This window comes from Zalophus californianus, chromosome 12 (genome assembly GCF_009762305.2).
Source record: "Zalophus californianus isolate mZalCal1 chromosome 12, mZalCal1.pri.v2, whole genome shotgun sequence".
Classification (NCBI taxonomy): Eukaryota; Metazoa; Chordata; class Mammalia; order Carnivora; family Otariidae; genus Zalophus; species Zalophus californianus.
This window is the reverse complement of record NC_045606.1, coordinates 54,982,176-55,001,326: the sequence shown is the minus strand read 5'-3', so window position 1 is coordinate 55,001,326 and position 19,151 is coordinate 54,982,176. Positions and strand designations below refer to the sequence as shown.

The window sequence follows — 19,151 nt, the reverse complement described above, 5'->3', positions numbered from 1 at the left end:
ATTAGTCATGTAATTGTTCTACACCAAATTTCTTTATAAAATAACAAGGTGAGAGCAGAGGAATTCTAAGGTCAGTAAATGTAAGATTCTAGGGTTCTGGGCATATAAGAAATTCAAAACAAGCCCCTACCTTGGTCAAAACATCTAGATTAAAGGAAAACATAAAAAACTTCAGATTTTAAACCAGAAATTTAGGGGTGTAATTTTACAATAATATCTATGTACTTCTGAAAGTCTGAGTTCCAAGTACAGAAATGTTTCTTATAAGTAACTATACTGCAGACAAAACTATGCCCAACAACCTCCAAGGTTCTCAAAACAAAACAGAAAAAAAGAGGCAAAGAGGTTTCTGAATTTTACTATTCCACATAAGTCATATGAGCTGCTAAATAAAAAAATGCAAATCTGATTACTTAGCAATAATATCTCAACAGCATTAACACACACCAAAAGAACATCATTATTGCACAGGAGATTTAAAAGGAGGTAGAATTCCCATAAGACTACCCCTGAAATTATCAGATGGCTGCCAGAATTAGGTTACTAACCCAAACTTTAATGGAAATTGATACAAACTAGAATCTATGGATACAAACTAGAATCTAGATAGAACATCATTGAAAAGTACACCAAACAGTATGAACCCTTGCCAAAATGATAAAAATCTGATTAATTCACAACTCTACTAATTTCAGTTTTGTGATATTTATGGCCAGGGCTAGGTTAAAGATCACTTTTATGTAATAAATACTGCCTCAAAAACAAGTCTCCATTATAAAAGACTCTTCTAAGCTTTCACATGAGAAGAAACTATTTACACTTATTATGTAAATATATAAGCATATAGAACTCTGATCATCACGAATGTTTACCTAGCAAAGATGAGTACAAATAATTGCTTTTGAATCATTATATAATTCATATTTTAAATTACATAATTACTTTCAATTATTCTATAATTTGTATTTTTCACTAATTTATACAGGCTTTTATATTAAAGAAAATCAGCAGAATTTAACTACATTTATATTTTGTGTCAAATACATAGCTTTACTTCCATTAACAAAAATATTTAAAATCTGTGACTTGCCTGATCAAACTGGGTAACTTCTTGGCCAGAAGGAATCTGTAGTCCCCAAAGTCTGTATTTTTTGGCAACACTAGAAAATTGCAGATCCAAAGGAATCTCAACTATATCGGATCGATTTAGAATTTCGGTATTTCCATAGTCAATGTATCTCACCAGACACTGGGAAAAAATGAGACAAATACTAACACGGAACTTAGATTAAACATCTCCAAAGAAACCATCAATTTGCTGCCTGCTGTTAATTACCTGTAATTACCTCAGGGCATTTTACCTCAAATTGATAAAATGTATTTAGAAATAAGACCTCCAACAATATCTTCAAAATAAAGAAAATCCATGGTCCATGAGATCTTAGTAATCTCTCTTTGGTACTAGTTAACTAAAAGTATTAGTTACTTATACTATTTCCAACAGTACCATTTCTCATTATGGTTATTTTTTTCTTAAACAGCTAGTTTTAAATAAACATAAATCTATGAAGCTTATGGCTTCTATCTCAAATGTTAAAATCAATTAACATTCCAAAATTCAAGTTGGAAACAGTAAAACATGAAAAGAAAGGCAAAATTATCAAACTTCCTTGGGTAAAATTAAACCCATCCCAGGTGTTTGACCTAGGAAATGTATCAAAGTCACCCTCACATCCAGCTCAACATTTAGAAAGTAAAAAAGAAAAGGAGTTTATCACAAGGTCAAAAGCCATCTTGCCCCTGAATTTAAAAAAGTTAAGGCCAAGGCAAAAGCAAACACAATATATCATCTCTAGTTGTCAAATTGTGAGGAAAACATCTAATTAGAAAGGTCTATTTCACTAAGATAAACCATTACCCTGGACAGTAATAAATCATGAAATTTTTCTTAAAAAGTTATTCTGAGCATTACTCAAATTGTTTCATCTTATCATCTTATTACACTAAGAAAAATATCTATAAAATATATACACATGAGAAAATATTTTAAGTCCAGTAAAGCAGATACAGGAAAAAAACAGTAAAGGAAAGCTTACGGAGATGCTTTTACACAGCCTGCAATATGCAATTGCCACCAGCTATTCAGAATCTCATCTCCACAAATCCCCTTAAAAGCTCCCTCAAGTTCGTAATGTAAAAACTCAAATAGCTAAACACAAAGAAAATTCATCACATTTAACCAAAGCATTAAAAGCAAGTCAATCGTCATTAACAATATGCAAATCAACTAAGCAAAAGATAAAAAGAACTTCTTAAGGACACATCAAATGTTCTTTTCTTACTCAATCTTAATAGATGAACTTTTTTTTAAAGTTATTTAGCAAGAACCAAGCATGATGATTAAGAACCATTGGTCAGTAGGGGCGCCTGGGTGGCTCAGTCGGTTAAGCGGCTGCCTTGGGCTCAGGTCACGATCCCAGGGTCGTAGGATCGAGCCCCGCGTCAGGCTCCCTGCTCAGTGGAGAGTAGGCTTCTCCCTCTCCCTCTGCCTGCCTCTCTGCCTACTTCTGCTCTCTGTCAAATAAATAAATAAAATCTTAAAAAAAAAAAAAACTGGTCAGCAAACATAATCTACAAATTATGTAATCTACTCTTGGACAATCTTCGGTGATTATATGACAACTTAAATTCAGAAGAATATTCCTGAATCTGACCTGGATTTTTTTAAGCAATTCATTTCTTTTCTGTTCACTAGGGCAAAAAAAAACATGTTTAATTAATTTATAAGTTCAACTGAACCAGATCTTATTACTACTATGTATAAGCAATGAAGGGCTAAATAAGCATCAAATTTTGGAGCCAAAATAATCATTACTCAGGCAAAAAAAAAAAAACTGAACACTTGTTCCTGCCTTTTCATCACTGATGATTTTCAGTACTTTGCATCTGTACCAACATTTATCTTCAGAAAATAATCCACCATAAATCTATAAAGAGAAAAATAAAGTAAAATTATTTAGCATTTTAATGATTCAAAGCTTGCTAAGTAGATCAGAATAATGGTTAGCATTTATTAAGCACTTACTATCGGGCAAGAAGCACTTTATATATAATAACTTATTTTATTCTCACAGCCATAGGAGGTAGGTACATTGTGTTCACCATTATATGCCCAAAGTCATAAGCCAGTAAGCAACAGAACCAGGATTCAAAGTCAGGCAATCTGACTCCAGAGTCCATAATGCAATTCTGCTTCCCCGCCCCCCCAAAAAAGAGGAAAGACATAAAAACAAAATTCAAAAAAAAGCAGTCTTAAAATCATGCTGTTTTAATGTCTAAAGACATAAATGGTACAATTAATTATTCTTAAAATATAAACATGCCAAGTACATTGCCACTTAAGTCTAATTCTCAACCATTGGGATCCATGTGTCCTACCAGCCAAGAAAGATTTTTATACTTTTTACTTTATACAGAAAGACTCTAGTGCTACTAAATTGATAAAACTAGATAATATCCTTAATACTGAATTTTCATTTAAGTTTATATTTTAATTATGTTTAATTTAAAAAACAAAGGAAAATTTACATACTTATGTCAATTTCTCAACCTCAGCACTATTGACATTTTGGGACAGGATAATTCTTTGGCAGAGAAATGGGGCAGGGGCTCTCTCTGTCCTGTGCACTATAGGATAGTTAGCAGCATCCCCCTTGGCCTCTACCTAAATGCCAGTAGCACCCCCTCCAGTTGTGGCAACCAAAAATGTCTCCAGACATTGCCAAATATCACCAGGGGGTGAGTGTGGGGGATACAAAATCACCCTAGGTTGATAACCACTTTAAATCATACATTCTCAATGGGGTAACTCTTATTCCCAAGGAGTAAAAACTGGTTCAGGGGTGGGGGGTGCCTTCAGTATTACAATGGTTTGTATCCCTTCAAAGTTGACAACTTACACCTGACAACATAAACAGATATACAGTATGTCTGTGGTGTAAATATGTCTTGAGGGGAGGAGAACCATTAGGGAAAAAATGCCTTAGAAGGTCATAATGAGGGGCACCTGGGGGTTCAGTCGTTAAGGGTCTGCCTTCAGCTCAGGTCATGATCCCAGGGCCCTGGGATCGAGCCCCACATCGGGCTCCCTGCTCGTTGAGAAGTCTGCTTCTCCCTGTCCCACTCTCCCTGCTTGTGTTCCTGCTCTCGCTATCTCTCTCTCTGTCAAATAAATAAATAAAATCTTTTAAAAAGAAAAAAAAGGGCATCATGAAAGGCTGAGGAACACTGATTTAAGTGAAGTATAAAAAATTACTTTTAGATGTATCACTCTGAGGTAGGACAAATTCAGAAATTCTGAAGCAAAAGACATATACATATTAAAATATAAAAATTCTCAACTCCCCAAAGCTACAAAGTACAAATCAATTCAGACAAAATGGATATCTAACAAAGCAAATGTTACAAAGGATAGGTGTGTTCAATTAGCACTTAACTCTGGTTCCCTCAGCTAACACTCACCAACTGGCAGTCAAGAGTGGGCACAAATGGCATGGTACACTCTCCCAACCATCTAACTACATTTTTCAGCAAGCAAAAAGGTTTAGTAGCAAAACAGCTGATAATCAACAGCCTTAATCAATTTCAAACTCTGCAAAAGGTCACATTACATTTAGTTAAGACTTTGTAATAATACGCCATTAAGTTTAACAATTCAATATAAGACAAGTGACAGGGCGCCTGGGTGGCTCAGTGTTAAGCATCTGCCTTTGGCTCAGATCATGATCCCAGGGTCCTGGGATCAAGCCCCGCATCGGGCTCCCTGCTTGGCAGGAAGCCTGCTTCTCCCTCTCCCACTCCCCCTGCTTGTGTTCCTGCTCTCGCTTTCTCTCTGTCAAATAAATCAATAAAATCTTAAAAAAAAAAAAAGACAAGTGACAGAATTGGGGTATAACTGCAACCCAGTCTAGGTAGGGGTGGGGATACTTAGAAATCCAGAAATAGAGCTGGGATTCAACAAAGTTGAAGAATCTGAAGTTCTTGACTCTGTTAGTGTGAATTATCACAACCATCATCAATACAAGTCTATCCCAAAGAGATTTGTCTTTAAAACACAGTCAGAGAGTCGCCTGGGTGGCTCAGTCAGTTAAGCATCTGCCTCCGGCTCAGGTCATGATCCCGGGGTCCTAGGATCGAGTCCCACATGGGGCTCCCTGCTCAGCGGGGAGTCTGCTTCTCCCTCTCCATCTGTGCTCTCTCTCTCACAAGGAAATAAACAAAAATCTTTAAAAAATATAAAAAATAAATTAAACACAGTTATAACCATATATTCACTCCCATTGTCCCTGGTCCCAATCTTTTCCTCTCACAGCTCCACTATTTATAGCCCATGACCTGCCTACATGATGAGAGGAAGAGAACCAATCACTGAAAAATTTATAAAGTATAATCCATTCATAAGTAACCAGAGGTGGCTGAGTAATCATTTATAATAAGAAATCCATTATTTAAAATAGTTTGAATTTTTTGTAAAGCAAGTATTTTGCATTCAACAGAGAAAAAGTGGTTATGTCTTAATTTGTTAACACTACGATACACAGTTATAGGCTACAAAGACACTTAAAAAAAAAACTTAAAAATTTACAAATTACATTCCCTTATCCATTCTTATGTTCAGCTACATTCTTTCCTTCTAATTTCTTCTTTTTACGTATTTTTATATATACCATTGGGGTTTTAATTACTTTAAAATAAAAATAGAAGCAAATTATTAAAAGAAAATCAAAGTACATCAAAAAGGGTAAACGGTAAGACGTCCTTCCCAACACTTAACATGGACTGCTGAAAATAATTTTACATTTACACTAATTTTATATATATGCTAAGATATATTTATTTTTTATTCACACAAATGGGCTTACTTACATACACTATTTTAACCACCTAATTCCATATCAAAATATAAGACCTAGCCCTCTCATTTAAATAACCAGAGCTGGGGCCCCTAGTGGGTTGAGCATCTGCCTTCTGCTCAGGTCATGATCCTGGGGTCCTGGGATATAGCCCCACATGGGGCTCTCTGCTCAGAGGGGGATCTGCTTCTCCCTTTCCCTCTACCCCTTCCTGGCTCTTGCTCACACGCTCTTTCTCTCTCCCTCCCTCCCTCTCTCTCTCTCAAATAAATAAATAAATCTTTTTAAAAGAAATAAATAACCAGAGCTTTGAGCTGGGTAATGCAAAGAAGGCATTCATGGCACAAAATTTAAAAGAGGCACTCACTCAGAGTGCCTCCTTAAATTTTAATTTTAATTTAAATGCCTCCTCATCACTCTCATACTTTGCTGGTAAGAATGAAAACTGGTTCAATACTTTGCCAAACTATTTGGCCAGTATCTACCCAAGTAAAACATGCCTACTGTATGACTTAGCAATTCTACTCCTAGATATATACTCAAAAGAATTAATACATTCAACAAAAGCCTGTATAAGTATTTCATAGTAGCTTAATTCACAGCAGCCAAAAACTGCAAACAATCCAAATGCCCATCAAAGGACAATAAATTGTGGTGTATTTACATAATGAAATCTGCATAGCTTAAAAAAGAACAAACTACCAATACACAAGTACGCACAATAATATGGAAGAATCTCAGAAATTCTGTTGAACTAAAGAAACCAGATATACACAAAAGAGTAAATACTGTATGATTTAAGAACAAGCAAGTGAATCTATGGTGACAGAAGTCAGAATAATAATTAACTCTTGTTAGAGGGACTACTGTCCAAGAATTGACTGAGAAAAGACCTGCAAGAATTTTTCAGGAAGATGGAACAGTATCTTGATCTGACTGGTGATTATACAGATGCATACATACGTAAAAATTCATGAAGCTGTACAGCTAAGACATGAACACATTACTGTATTTAAGTTATACCTCAATTTAAAAAAAAGAGAAAAAGATCAAACTCTTCTCCATAAAGATTACTTTTACAGATTTTTTTGTCAATTGGTATCAAAGGCAAGGATTCTATCTTGTTCACCACTGTATTATCAGTGCTTATGACAGTACCTGGTACATAGCATATAGTCCATAAGTATTTCTGAAAGAATAAATTTACTATGACTACAGTTTACATAAGTTCTAAAAATTTGCCTCTTCTTTTCAAATACATCAAAAATTCCAACAATTATAAAATCTAAGACATAAAGTTATCAAGAGAGATGGAATAATGATATCCAAGAATATGGCTCACCTTTTTTGGATCAAGATTCCCAAAAACTGAATTGGCATGGGGACAAACTTCAGACAATGAGCAACCAATCTTCATAATGTCCTTATTCCTACTAATACTCTAGAAGAAAGAATAGCTACATTATAAGATTCAGTAAATTATTATTTGACAGTGTTACATAACTGAGAGTTCTTTTTTTTTTAAGATTTATTTATTTATTTGACACAGAGAGAGAGATAGAGAGAGAGCACAAGCAGGGGGGAGTGGCAGGCAGGCAGAGGGAGAGGGAGAAGCAGGCTCCCTGCCAAGCAAGGAGCCTGATGCGGGGCTCAATCCCAGGACCCTGGGATCATGACCTGAGCCAAAGGCAGTACCTTAACCAACTGAGCCACCCAGGTGCCCCCAAAATTGAGAGTTCTATTAGCCTAATACTTAAAAGATTTTGAAGCTTTAGAAATTAAATCAAATTCTTACAGCAGTATTTTTCATAATCCAAATGAGTTCTTTATAAGAAATGGTTCCAGGTACAGAAAATTTTTACTTTGCAGTGAGTTCAAATTACTTGGAATTCAAACTAAGATACCAAATACTATTAAATCATAAGAGGAGGTAACTTTAAACAACTACCTCTGGATTGTACTTTAGATCAAATTCTAATTGCTCAAAATGGACACATATTTTAGTCAAATGACATGAGTCTTCTCATATACTTGTTATCATATAAAGGAAACATGTAAAAAAAAATTCAAAGTGTATATCATCCTCTATACACAAATACTACAATCTAGTTAAATAAATTCATTTCTCATGGATATAGGCTAACAATTTGAAACTCCTTTAGGTGTACACTAGGATTGAACAAATAAGTAAATATACCACAGATAATGAGAGCTGGAAGAAATTACAATCAAGGGGGAAAGGCTAGTTATGAGCCTACACCGTTAGATTAGAATTGAAAGGTATGCGTATGAACTCATAGTATGCGTGTATGTGTGTGTATACATGTTTGTGTGCTTATATATGCATATGTGAAAGGAAGACACACAAAAATAGAGATGGGTATATGTGTAGTTTTTACACATATATATTTCCCAACTCAGTCTGCTGAGAGGGCCTAAAAGCAATGACACTCCAGGACCAATAAGAACACTCAGTGCCCAGATCTTGATTTCTAAAACACCATTCTCCAAGAAAAGGAATCAGAGTTCCTTGGAGAGTGGCAGATTTCAGGACTAGGACAGGGAAATAAAAGATGATCCTGGAACTTCCGGTGGTGCCAGAAAGTAAAGAAATGCTCAAAAATGAAATGGGGACATGTTTAAAGGACACAGCAGCCAATGTGAACAATCTCTTGATGCCCAAAGCTAGAACAATTCAAACAACAAAATAGTGGTAGTATTGGATTATAACCCATGGAATAAATAGCCATGAGTCTATAGTAATTTAAATAATTGAATAAATGAGTGGAGAAGATACAGCTCTTCCTTACAGAAGAATTCCAACTAATAAATGCAGAAGGAATGAGAAACAAAATCATTAGGCAAAGACCATAGTAATAAATAATAAAATGTGTGGATGAGAAGTTGAAGGAAAACAAGATTAGATAATCTCAATGTATCTCCCTCTAAAGCATTTATTAACTACAAAAGAACAGTAACTTTCAAGCGAAGAAACCCAGCAGTGAGCACCTTAACCAAGTAGAGCAAGCTCAACATCATCAATAATGATGTATCAGTATCATGAATCCCAAATATGATACACTAACAAGGACACAGTATCACTTCTGTAGTATTACTGCTAATCTATTTATGAAAAACCATCAAACAAATCTAAACTGAGGGATATTCTATAAAATAACTGACCAATACTCATCAAAAATGTCAGTCATGAAAGACAAGGATAAATAAGAGAACTGTCAAAAGCTGGAGGAGACTGAAAATACATGACAACTAAATACAATGTGGGATCCTGGAACAGAAAAATGGCAACGAAAAAACTGCTGAAATCTGAATAAGGGCTAAGTTAATAGCAAGATACCAATGTTAATTTCCTGGCTTTGATAACTGTATTATGGTTATGTAAAATGTCAGCAGTAAGGGAAGCTAGATGAAGAATATACGGAAAGACTGTACTAACAAAACGACTGACATGGGAAAAAATTCTCAACATCACTTGGCATCAGGGAAATACAAATCAAAACCACAATGAGATACCACCTCACACCAGAGTGGCAAAAATTAACAACTCAGGAAACAACAAATGTTGGCAAGGATGCAGACAAATGGGAACCCTCTTACACTGTTGGTGGGAATGCAAACTGGTATAGCCACTCTGGAAAACAGTATGGAGGTTCCTCAAAAAGTTAAAAATAGAACTACCCTGTGATCCAGCAATTGCACTATGAGGTATTTACCCAAAGGATACAAAAATACAGATTTAAAGGGGCACATGCACCCCAATGTTTATAGCAGCAATGTCACAAAAGCCAAAGTATGGAAAGAGCCCAGATGTCCATCAACAGATGAATGGATAAAGGTGATATATATATATATGTATATATATATATATATATATATATATATATACACACCCACAGATATGTATGTACATACACATACACACACACACACAGGAATATTACTCAGGCATCAAAAAATGAAATCTTGCCATTTGCAATGACATGAATGGAACTAGAAGGTATTATGCTAAGTGAAGTCAGTCAGAGAAAGATAAATACCATATGATTTCACTCATATGTGGAATTTAAGAAAAAAACATGAACATAGGGGAAGAGAAGGAAAAATAAAATAAGATAAAAACAGAGAGGGAGGCAAACCATAAGAGGCTCTTAATCACAGGAAACAAACTGAGGGTTGCTGGGGGGAAGTGGGATGGGGTAATTGGATGATGGGCATTAAGGAGGGCACATAAAGTAATACGCACTGGGTATTATAGAAGACTGATGAATCACTGAACTCTACCTTTGAAACTAATAATACACTATAAGTTAACTAAATTGAATTTAAATAAAAAAATTTTTAAAAAGACTACTAATTTTACGAACATCCTGTAAGTCTAAAGTTATTCCAAAATAATTAAATATATATATGTTCTTAAAAAATATATCAGCAAAATAGTAAGGCTAGAAAGAACATGATCATCTCTGATGACTGAAAAGAAACTCTGAAAGAGCCATTCCAAAGACATCGTGATGAGTATCAGTATCACCATAGAGTAAAAAAGGGAACTGAATTTAACCTGAGCCAAAACACATTACAAGCAGCCTTTGTGAATAAAACCCCAGAATTCACTCTCTAAAGTTCAGAATACACCAAAAGATTATGCATAATCAGATCTTATAGCTATCTGGACTAAAATAAATGGAAGCTCTTTCTTTCAAATAAAGGTGAAGGTCAAACACTTACGATTCCTTCAGCTGCTACTCATCCCACTGGGCCTACCAAAAATTCTGCAGTGTACGCATATAAGTGGCTTATAGGGCAGAAATCCACAGTGGCAGAAAAGCAGAGAATATACATGAGCAGATCTTTGTCTGATCTGCCTCCACATATTAGTAAATTTCTATTTACTCTTTATTTATATCTATTACAACTCCAATCAAATTTTACAATTTGTGCATCTGCCTTTGGCTCAGGTCATGATCCCAGGGTCCTGCGAAGGAGACCCATTCCGTCGGGCTCCCTGCTCAGTGGGGAGCCTCCTTCTCCCTCTGCTCTCCCCCAGCTGTGCTCTCTCCCTCCCTCTCTTTCAAGTAAATAAAAAAATTTTACAATTTGCTTCTTGAAATAATCATTCAATTCATGTGAATGCCACTAGTAGTTTTAACCCTTAATCTCATCCATTTATAACATGTTTCCTAATTTCTTAAAATGTTTAAATTTCTACAAGGCCTCAACTTCATGGCTGAAATAAGAGGTTGGCAAATTTTGGCCTCTGTCACTTGATTTGGTAAATAAAGTTTTAATGGATCACAGCTGCATCTATTTGTTTATGTACTATCTATGGATGCCTTTGCACTACAACAGCAAAGTTGACAGAGTTGAATAGTTGCTATAGACTATATGGCCCACTATCCTTAAAATATTTACTATCTAATCTTTTACAGGAAAAGTTTGCTGACTTCTGGTTTAAATAATAGCTCCAAATTCAATCAACAGCTTCACATAGCAGTCAACTGAAATCAAAGTTTATAGCTGCACTGACCAATTACAACAGCCAATACCCACTTTAAATATAGCTGATGTGATTTGAGATATATAAGTCTAAAATACATACCAGACTTCAAAACATAATATGAAAAAGGAAAATTAAACACCTATAAATATATCTGTGCTGACTGCATTTTGAAATATTTTAGATATACTGAGTTAAATAAAATATATTTAATAAAATTGATTCCACCTATTTCTTTTTACTTTTTTATGTGTCTGCTAAATTTCAAATTACTTATGTGGCTCACGTATTTCTACTCAACAGTGATGATCCAGAAAAATTTTTTTTGTAAGAGATGGGGGAGGGTTAGAGATTCTTTTTTTTTTTTTAACTTTGGTATTTTTTTTTTTTAAGATTTTATTTACTTATTTGAAAGAGAGAGAGAGAGAAGGGTCAGAGGGAGAAGCAGATGCCCCACTGAGCAGGGAGCCTGATGTGGGACTCGATCCTGGGACTCTGGGATCCTGACATGAGCCAAAGGCAGTCGTTTAACCGACTGAGCCACCCAGGTACCCTTAGAGAGAGAATTTTTTTTTTAAGATTTTATTTATTTATCTGAGAGAGAGCGAGCACGCGCACAAGCAAGGGGAGCAGCAGAGGGAGAGGGAGAAGCAGGCTCCTCACTGAGCAGAGAGGCTGATGTGGGGCTTGATCCCAGGACTCCGGGATCATGACCTGAGCCACCCGGGCGCCCCTCGAGAATCTTAAGCAGGCTCCACACCCAGCATGGAACCCAATGCAGGGCTAGATTTCACAACGCCGAAATCAAGAGTTCACGCTAAACTGACTGAGCCACCCAGGTGCCCCTAGAAAATCTTATTTAAGCTATGAGCTTAAATATATTGATTATCTAACCTGGGACACAGATGCTATTAATACAGTGACAACAGGCAGAGAATATGTGGGCACCCTTTAGAAAATATCTGCATAAGCAGAGACACATATTTACCACAAGTTTTCTATGAGTATCAGCCTTCTACAATGTTTTCTATATAGAAGTAAAAACTCTGGGTTAATCATATTCTTCTACAAGTTTTCTTCTCACAAATTCTATTTCCCATATTGCCAAATCATTCCATCCCCACAAAAGAGTTCTTATACCACAGGAAGTATAGACAAATGTCATTCCCTTCCCTCCCACATAATATGTAGTTCACAAAATTAAAAATTAGTAATTGTATGCATTAGAGGGATTCACCTTCTTAAATTCTGGAACAGGGGCATTTTGGTGCTTTGCTTTATATTTAAAACTAAGCAAAGTTATCTGACTTGAAGTCTGACAGTAGAAAATTGTAAATGTTCCACTAGTGCTTCCAATTTTATGATGAAAAAGCTTTGGTATCTCAAACTCAAAATTAAGCCATTAAAAAAAATGACATTTAAAAACATAGTATCTTTTAAGAAACAATCTTATAAAAGACCCCTAGATGGGGCTGTAACTTCATAAATACAAGTACCTTGGTATATTCAGTAATTTATGCAGCCTAGATTATTGGTATTAAATTGAGTGTAATTCTGAATCCACAATTATAAACTTGCTTTCTTTTTTAAGTCAGTGTATTATGAGTACACTACTCGTAACGCAGGTAGTAAGTCTCAGCTGTGGCCATTTGTCTTCTAATAATGTCCTGTGTTAAATAATACTAAGAATAATTAGGCACTCTTATATGGAACCAGAAAAGATCCCAAATAGACAAAGGAATGTTGAAAAAGAAAACCAAAGCTGGTGGCATCACAATTCTAGACTTTAAACTCTATTACAAAGCTGTAATCATCAAGACAGTATGGTACTAGCACAAAAACAGACACACAGATCAATGGAACAGAATAGAGAACCCAGAAATGGACCCTCAACTTTATGGTCAACTAATCTTCAACAAAGCAGGGAAGAATATCCAACAGAAAAAGACAGTCTCTTCAACAAATGGTGTTAGGAAAATTGGACAGTCGCATGCGGAAGAATGAAACTGGACCATCTCCTTACACCATACACAAAAATAGACTGAAAACGGATGAAAGACCTAAATGTGAGACAGGAATCCATCAAAATCCTTAAGGAGAACACCGGCAGCAACCTCTTCGACCTCGGCCACAGCAACATCTTCCTAGAAACATCACCAAAGGCGAGGGAAACAAAGGCAAAAATGAACTATTCGGACTTCATCAAGATAAAAAGCTTTTGCACAGCAAAGGAAACAGCCAACAAAACCAAAAGACAACTGACAGAATGGGAGAAGATATTTGCAAATGACATTATCAAAAGCCTAGTATCCAAAATCTATAAGAACTTATCAAACTCACAACCCAAAGAACAAATAATCCAATCAAGAAATGGGCAGAAGACATGAACAGACATTTCTCCAAAGAAGACATCCAAATGGCCAACAGACACATGAAAAAGTGCTCAACATCACTCAGCGTCAGGGAAATACAAACCAAAACTACAATGAGATACCACCTCACATGAGTCAGAATGGCTAAAATTAACAAGTCAGGAAATGACAGATGTTGGCGATGATGTGGAGAAAGGGGAACCCTCCTACACTGTTGGTGGGAATGCAAGCTGGTGCAGCCACTCTGGAAAACAGAATGGAGGTTCCTCAAACAGTTGAAAATAGAGCTACCCTATGACCCAGCAATTGCACAACTGGGTATTTATCCCAAAGATACAAATGTAGTGATCCAAAGGGGCACCTGCACCCCAGTGTTTATAGCAGCAATGTCCACAATAGCCAAACTATGGAAAAAGCACAGATGTCCATCGACAGATGAATGGATAAAGAAGATGTGGTGTGTATGTATGTATACATACACAATGGAATACTACACAGCCATCAAAAAAATTAAATCTTGCCATTTGCAACATGTATGGAACTAAAGGGTACTATGCTAAGTGAAATAAGTCAGTCAGAAAAAGACAATTATCATATGATCTCACTGATATGCCAAATTTAAGAAACAAGGCAGAGGATCATAGGGGAAGAGAGGAAAAAACAAAACAAGACAAAACCAAAGAGGGAGACAAACCGTAAGAGACTCTTAATCTTAGGAAACAAACTGAGGGTTGCTGGAGGGGAGGGAGTGGAAGGATGGGGTGGCTAGGTGATGGACATTGGGGAGGGTATGTGTTGTGGTGAACACTGGGTGTTGTGTAAGACTGATGAATCACAGACCTGTACCCCTGAAACATAATACATTGACACGTTAATTTAAAAACTTTAAAAAAAGAATAATTAGGCACTGAGAATGACAAAGGTATCTATATTCTGGGGTTTTTATTTTTGTTGGGCAGGACCTGGGTTAGTGGAGGAAGGGGAGGAAGTGGAGGGAGGAGAAAATCAACCAGGCTATTTACCTGGGCCCAAAATGTTACTGCATCTTCCACATGACTTCCAACCACATCTTCAACTAAAACCAAATGAAAATGCAATAAAAATTAGAAATTAATCAAGATCATGTAGCTCTTACATCCAAAAATAATTTGTGTCAGTACCTTTATTGTAATGCATATCTTCATCCATCTGGACAATTCCTGAAAAACTAAAACAATTCAATACCTTGAATTAAGTTCAATAATCTGTCCATTCACGGTGAATAAAGACTATATAATGTTCAAATTCCTAAAAGTATGTTTTGTTCCTAAATAATCAAATTTCAAACTCTATCAAAAATGACCTCAGAGATCTTCTTCAATAATTAATTCAAATAAAATCTGAATATACTACATTCTGCAATTTCATCATATACAACCTATCTTTATAAGTATCTCTTCAGCCAAGCTTTTACAAATTTACACTGTGGTGGATATCCAGGCATATTGTGATCAGTTACATAAATCAATACTTCAGAACAATGTGCATATTCTTTAAAAATAATTGATGCCCTCCCAAAAGGAGAGCAGGACTTCTACAATTCAAACAAAAAGAAACACTGCAAATATAGAGAACAAATGCTTCAGACTGGTAATCAATTTTATTTAAAAGGTACAGTGGTGTCTACTTTTGAAAATACCCTGCAATCAGACTGCAACATGAATCAATTTTTGCCCATTACATCAAAACTAATTTTCATTACATAATAAATATACTTTCCAACTCCAAATGTTTCAAAATAAATGTTGACTGGTTTATGATTTTATCATTAATACACTAAAATACTGCACTTTACATGCCTAAATGTTAGTTCTTTGAAGGAAACTGAAAATATACTTTTTAAGAGCTTTAAAAGCTAAGAACAGTGCTACACCAAAGTCTCAAATGCTCTTTCAACTATGGAAAGAGAAAAACTGTCACAGAAAAAAACAAAAGTCAAATAAAAATTTTTTTATTGATTTTTGTTACACCTTAAAGTTTTTTTCACATACATTAAGCACCATGAGTATATCTTCAAAACAAGTATCGTTCCTCCACTAATGGTAAAAAAAAAAAAAAAATTTTTTTTAATTGAGCAAAAAGTTGTAATACCAAGTTAGAATCTGCTTGGAGAGACTACATTTCTCTGGACGCCATTGCCTTAAATTTAGTAAAACTGAAAATGTCTGGAAATCCCAAGAAACTATAGTTTCATCTTAAAACCTTATTTTAAAAGTGGCCAAAAAGACTTTACCCACGATAATTATGAACAAACTAATGCTGCACCTGCTTCCCGCAAAACTGGATTACCAGATGGCACTTCCAAAACTCCAATTCATGGCAAGAATTTGGAATGAGTGAGTCCAGGTCGCTCCTCGACCCATTTTATGAGGGATTTTGAAGTTTAAATGGCACAGAATTTGCGGGGAGAATTCCACCCCACTACAGGCCTGAGACCCCATCTCCACTAAGAACACTCAGGCCGGAGTTATCTGCACGCCGGTTTCGCCTCCCAGCACCACAACTCAAAAGCTGGGGTGCCAGTCACCCTCAGAAATAGGCGGGCTCCCAAGGCTGAGGAAGGCCAGGAAATGGGCCTCGCCCCATACTTGGGAGGCCTAAACGGCAACCACGGGCAAAAGACGGTACTTGAAGCGGCCGCCATCGAACCTACCAAAATGACTACTACTGACCTCACACTTTCCGCCACATAGGTTCTAGAAAAGTGCCCTCGTTCCCACATACTGGGCCCTCAGCCCTCCGCCTGCCACCGCAGCTAGCCGTCAGCCCCCAGTCGCGCACATGCAGAGACTTACCGCGTGCGCAGAGACCGCTCAGGGTCTGCGCTGCGCTTGCGCGCACGGCGCTGCGCCATCACCCGGGCTTGCTGGGAGTCGCTGCTTCGTTCACGTGGCCACAAAGCCTGGGGCCCGGGGCGCGGGCGCGGCGGGGAGGGGTGGGGCGCGCTGGGCGGGGCCCCGCACGTGGAGAGCTTTGCACAGAGTCTGCGCAGGCCAGGGATTTCTGGGCCTCTTGGCGTCACACTAGCTGGCTTGATGATAGCTTTAATTTACAAGGCTTCAAATTATGACGGAAGATAGTGGTTTGGATTTCATAGTCTTTATTAATTTGCTCACGCTTATTTCGATTTTAAAAGAGCCGAATTAGAAGTATCCCCAACATTCGTTTTACAAGACGGAAAGTGAGTTCAGTAAATAAAAATGTGATTTTTAGATTAGTAGCTTTACAAGCATTTCTCAGCCTAACCTTGGCATCAGAGCCTTCTCATGTTGCAGTTTTTTCACGACACTAAGGGACAAAAAGTAATATAGCTTAGCTGTGCAGTTATATGCAGATCTTATACTTTGTGGCAAACCCTGCACAACAGTTGAAAATTATCTTCATTAATTTTTGGCAGCTTGAAAAAAAATTTTTTTAGTAGCTTAAGGTACGATTGACATGCAATAAACTGCAATAAATTGCACAATTTGATAAGTGAACATATATATATACACATCCTCACAAGGTAACAATCATTTCCTTCACCCCCCCCAAAGTTTCTTCATGCCCCTGTAAAATACTTGGCTTCCCCACCTACCCCATATGACAGGTTCTGCTTTCTGTCACCCTAAAGTTTGAATTTTCTAGAATTTGATGTTAATGATACCATGCTGCAAGTACATTCTGATTTCTTTCATCAGCGTTAAGATTCATCCATTTTGTCATGTGTATCAACAGTTTATTGCTCATTATTGCTGAGTACTATTCCATTGCATGAATATAACACAATTTATCTACCTTTTGATGAGACATTTTTTAACTTTTTTTTTTTTTTTTTTTTTTTTTTAGGTAGGCTTCATGCCCATCGTGGAACCCAAAACCAGACTTGAACTCACGACCCTGAAGTCAAGAGCTGGGATCAAGCGTTAGACAATTAAGGGACTGAGCCATCCAGGTGCCCCTTGATAGACACTTAGATTGTTTCCAGTTTGGGATTGTTTCAAATAAAGCTGCTGTGAACGATCATTTGCAAATATTTGTATGGGCATATGCTTTGATTTCTCCTGGGTTAATACCTAGGAGTAGAATGGTGGAGTGATATTGTTATGTTTAAATTTTTAAGAAACTGCTAGACAGGGTTGTGAGTTCAAATCCCACATTGGGTTCCACGCTGGGTGTGGAGCCTGCTTAAAAAAAGAGAGAGAGAAAGAAAAGACACTGCTAGGCTGTTTTTACAAAGTAGATTTACTATTTTATATATGCACCAGCAGTGTTTAAGAGTTCTAGTGGCTCCATATCCCCACCATCATTTTTTATGTTCAATGTTTTTAAGCTCAGACATTTATGTACAATGGAATCTCCTTGTAGTTTTAATTTGTATTTCTCTGTTAACTAAAAATGTTGACCATCTTTTAGTGTTTATTTTCCACCTGTACATCTTCTTAAATTGCCTGTTCAAACTTGTTCCCATTTTTTAAATGAACTATTTTCTTACTGAGTTTTGCAGTTCGTTATACTGTGGATTTAACTCCTTCAAATTTGCATATATTTTCTCCCAGTTTGTAGCTTATCTTTTCATTCTCTGAAAATATTTCAAAGAGAAGTTCTTAATTTTTATGAAGTCCAATTTATAAATTTTGTCTTTTATGGATCATGCTTATGTGTTGTATTTAAGAAATCACCAGCAGGGTGCCTGGGTGGTTCAGTTGGTTAAGTGACTGCCTTGAGCTCAGGTCATGATCCTGGAGTCCTGGGATTGAGTCCCACATCAGGCTCCCGGCTCAGTGGGGAGCCTGCTTCTCTCTCGGACCCTCTCCCCCACCCCCCCATGCTGTTTCTCACTCTCTCTCTCTCAAATAAGTGAATAGAATCTTAAAAAAAAAAAGAAATCATCAGCTAACCCAATTCACAAACGTTTTCTATATTTCCTTCTAGAAGTTTTATATGTTTAATTTAGGCTTTGTTTGGATCTATAATCCTTTTTGAGTTCACTTTTGTATAAGATGCAAAGCATGAATCAAAGTTTATATTTTTGCATTTGGACGGCTAGTTTTTCCAGCACCATTTGTTGAAAATGCCATTATTTTTCCATTGAATTGCCTTGACATCAGTGTCAAATATCAATTGACTGTATTTGTGTAGGACTATTTCTGGATTCTCTATTCTATTACACTGATCTATTTGCTTTCTTTAATCTTTCTTTAACCACATCATCTTGATTTCTGTAGTTTTATAATAAGTCTTAAAGATAGGTACTGAAAGACTTCCAATCTTATTCTGTTTCAAAGTTGTTTTAGCTTTGCAATTCTGTTTGAATTTTGGAATTAACTTATC

General features: G+C 36.4%; 1 protein-coding gene across 11 annotated transcripts in view; it reads right to left on the bottom strand.

The window, feature by feature from the left end:
* Positions 1-18,527, bottom strand: part of STK31 (serine/threonine kinase 31) — an 82,727-nt gene extending 64,200 nt beyond the window's left edge. For 7 of the 11 annotated variants that reach the window (XM_027573906.2, XM_027573912.2, XM_027573910.2 and 4 more), the window contains exons 1-6: positions 16,634-18,527; positions 14,960-15,006; positions 14,822-14,874; positions 7,255-7,353; positions 2,913-2,987; positions 1,091-1,249 (exon numbers count right to left, since the gene is read on the bottom strand). In XM_027573906.2, coding sequence (XP_027429707.1) covers positions 1,091-1,249; positions 2,913-2,987; positions 7,255-7,353; positions 14,822-14,874; positions 14,960-15,006; positions 16,634-16,692 — 492 coding nt within the window. In that variant the 5' untranslated portion in view covers positions 16,693-18,527. Of the gene's footprint in view, positions 1-1,090; positions 1,250-2,912; positions 2,990-7,254; positions 7,354-14,821; positions 14,875-14,959; positions 15,024-16,510 lie in introns of those variants that run through there. The other 4 variants (XM_027573907.2, XM_027573909.1, XM_027573908.2 and 1 more) reach the window with 4 other exon arrangements.
* Positions 18,528-19,151: the final 624 nt, after the last annotated feature.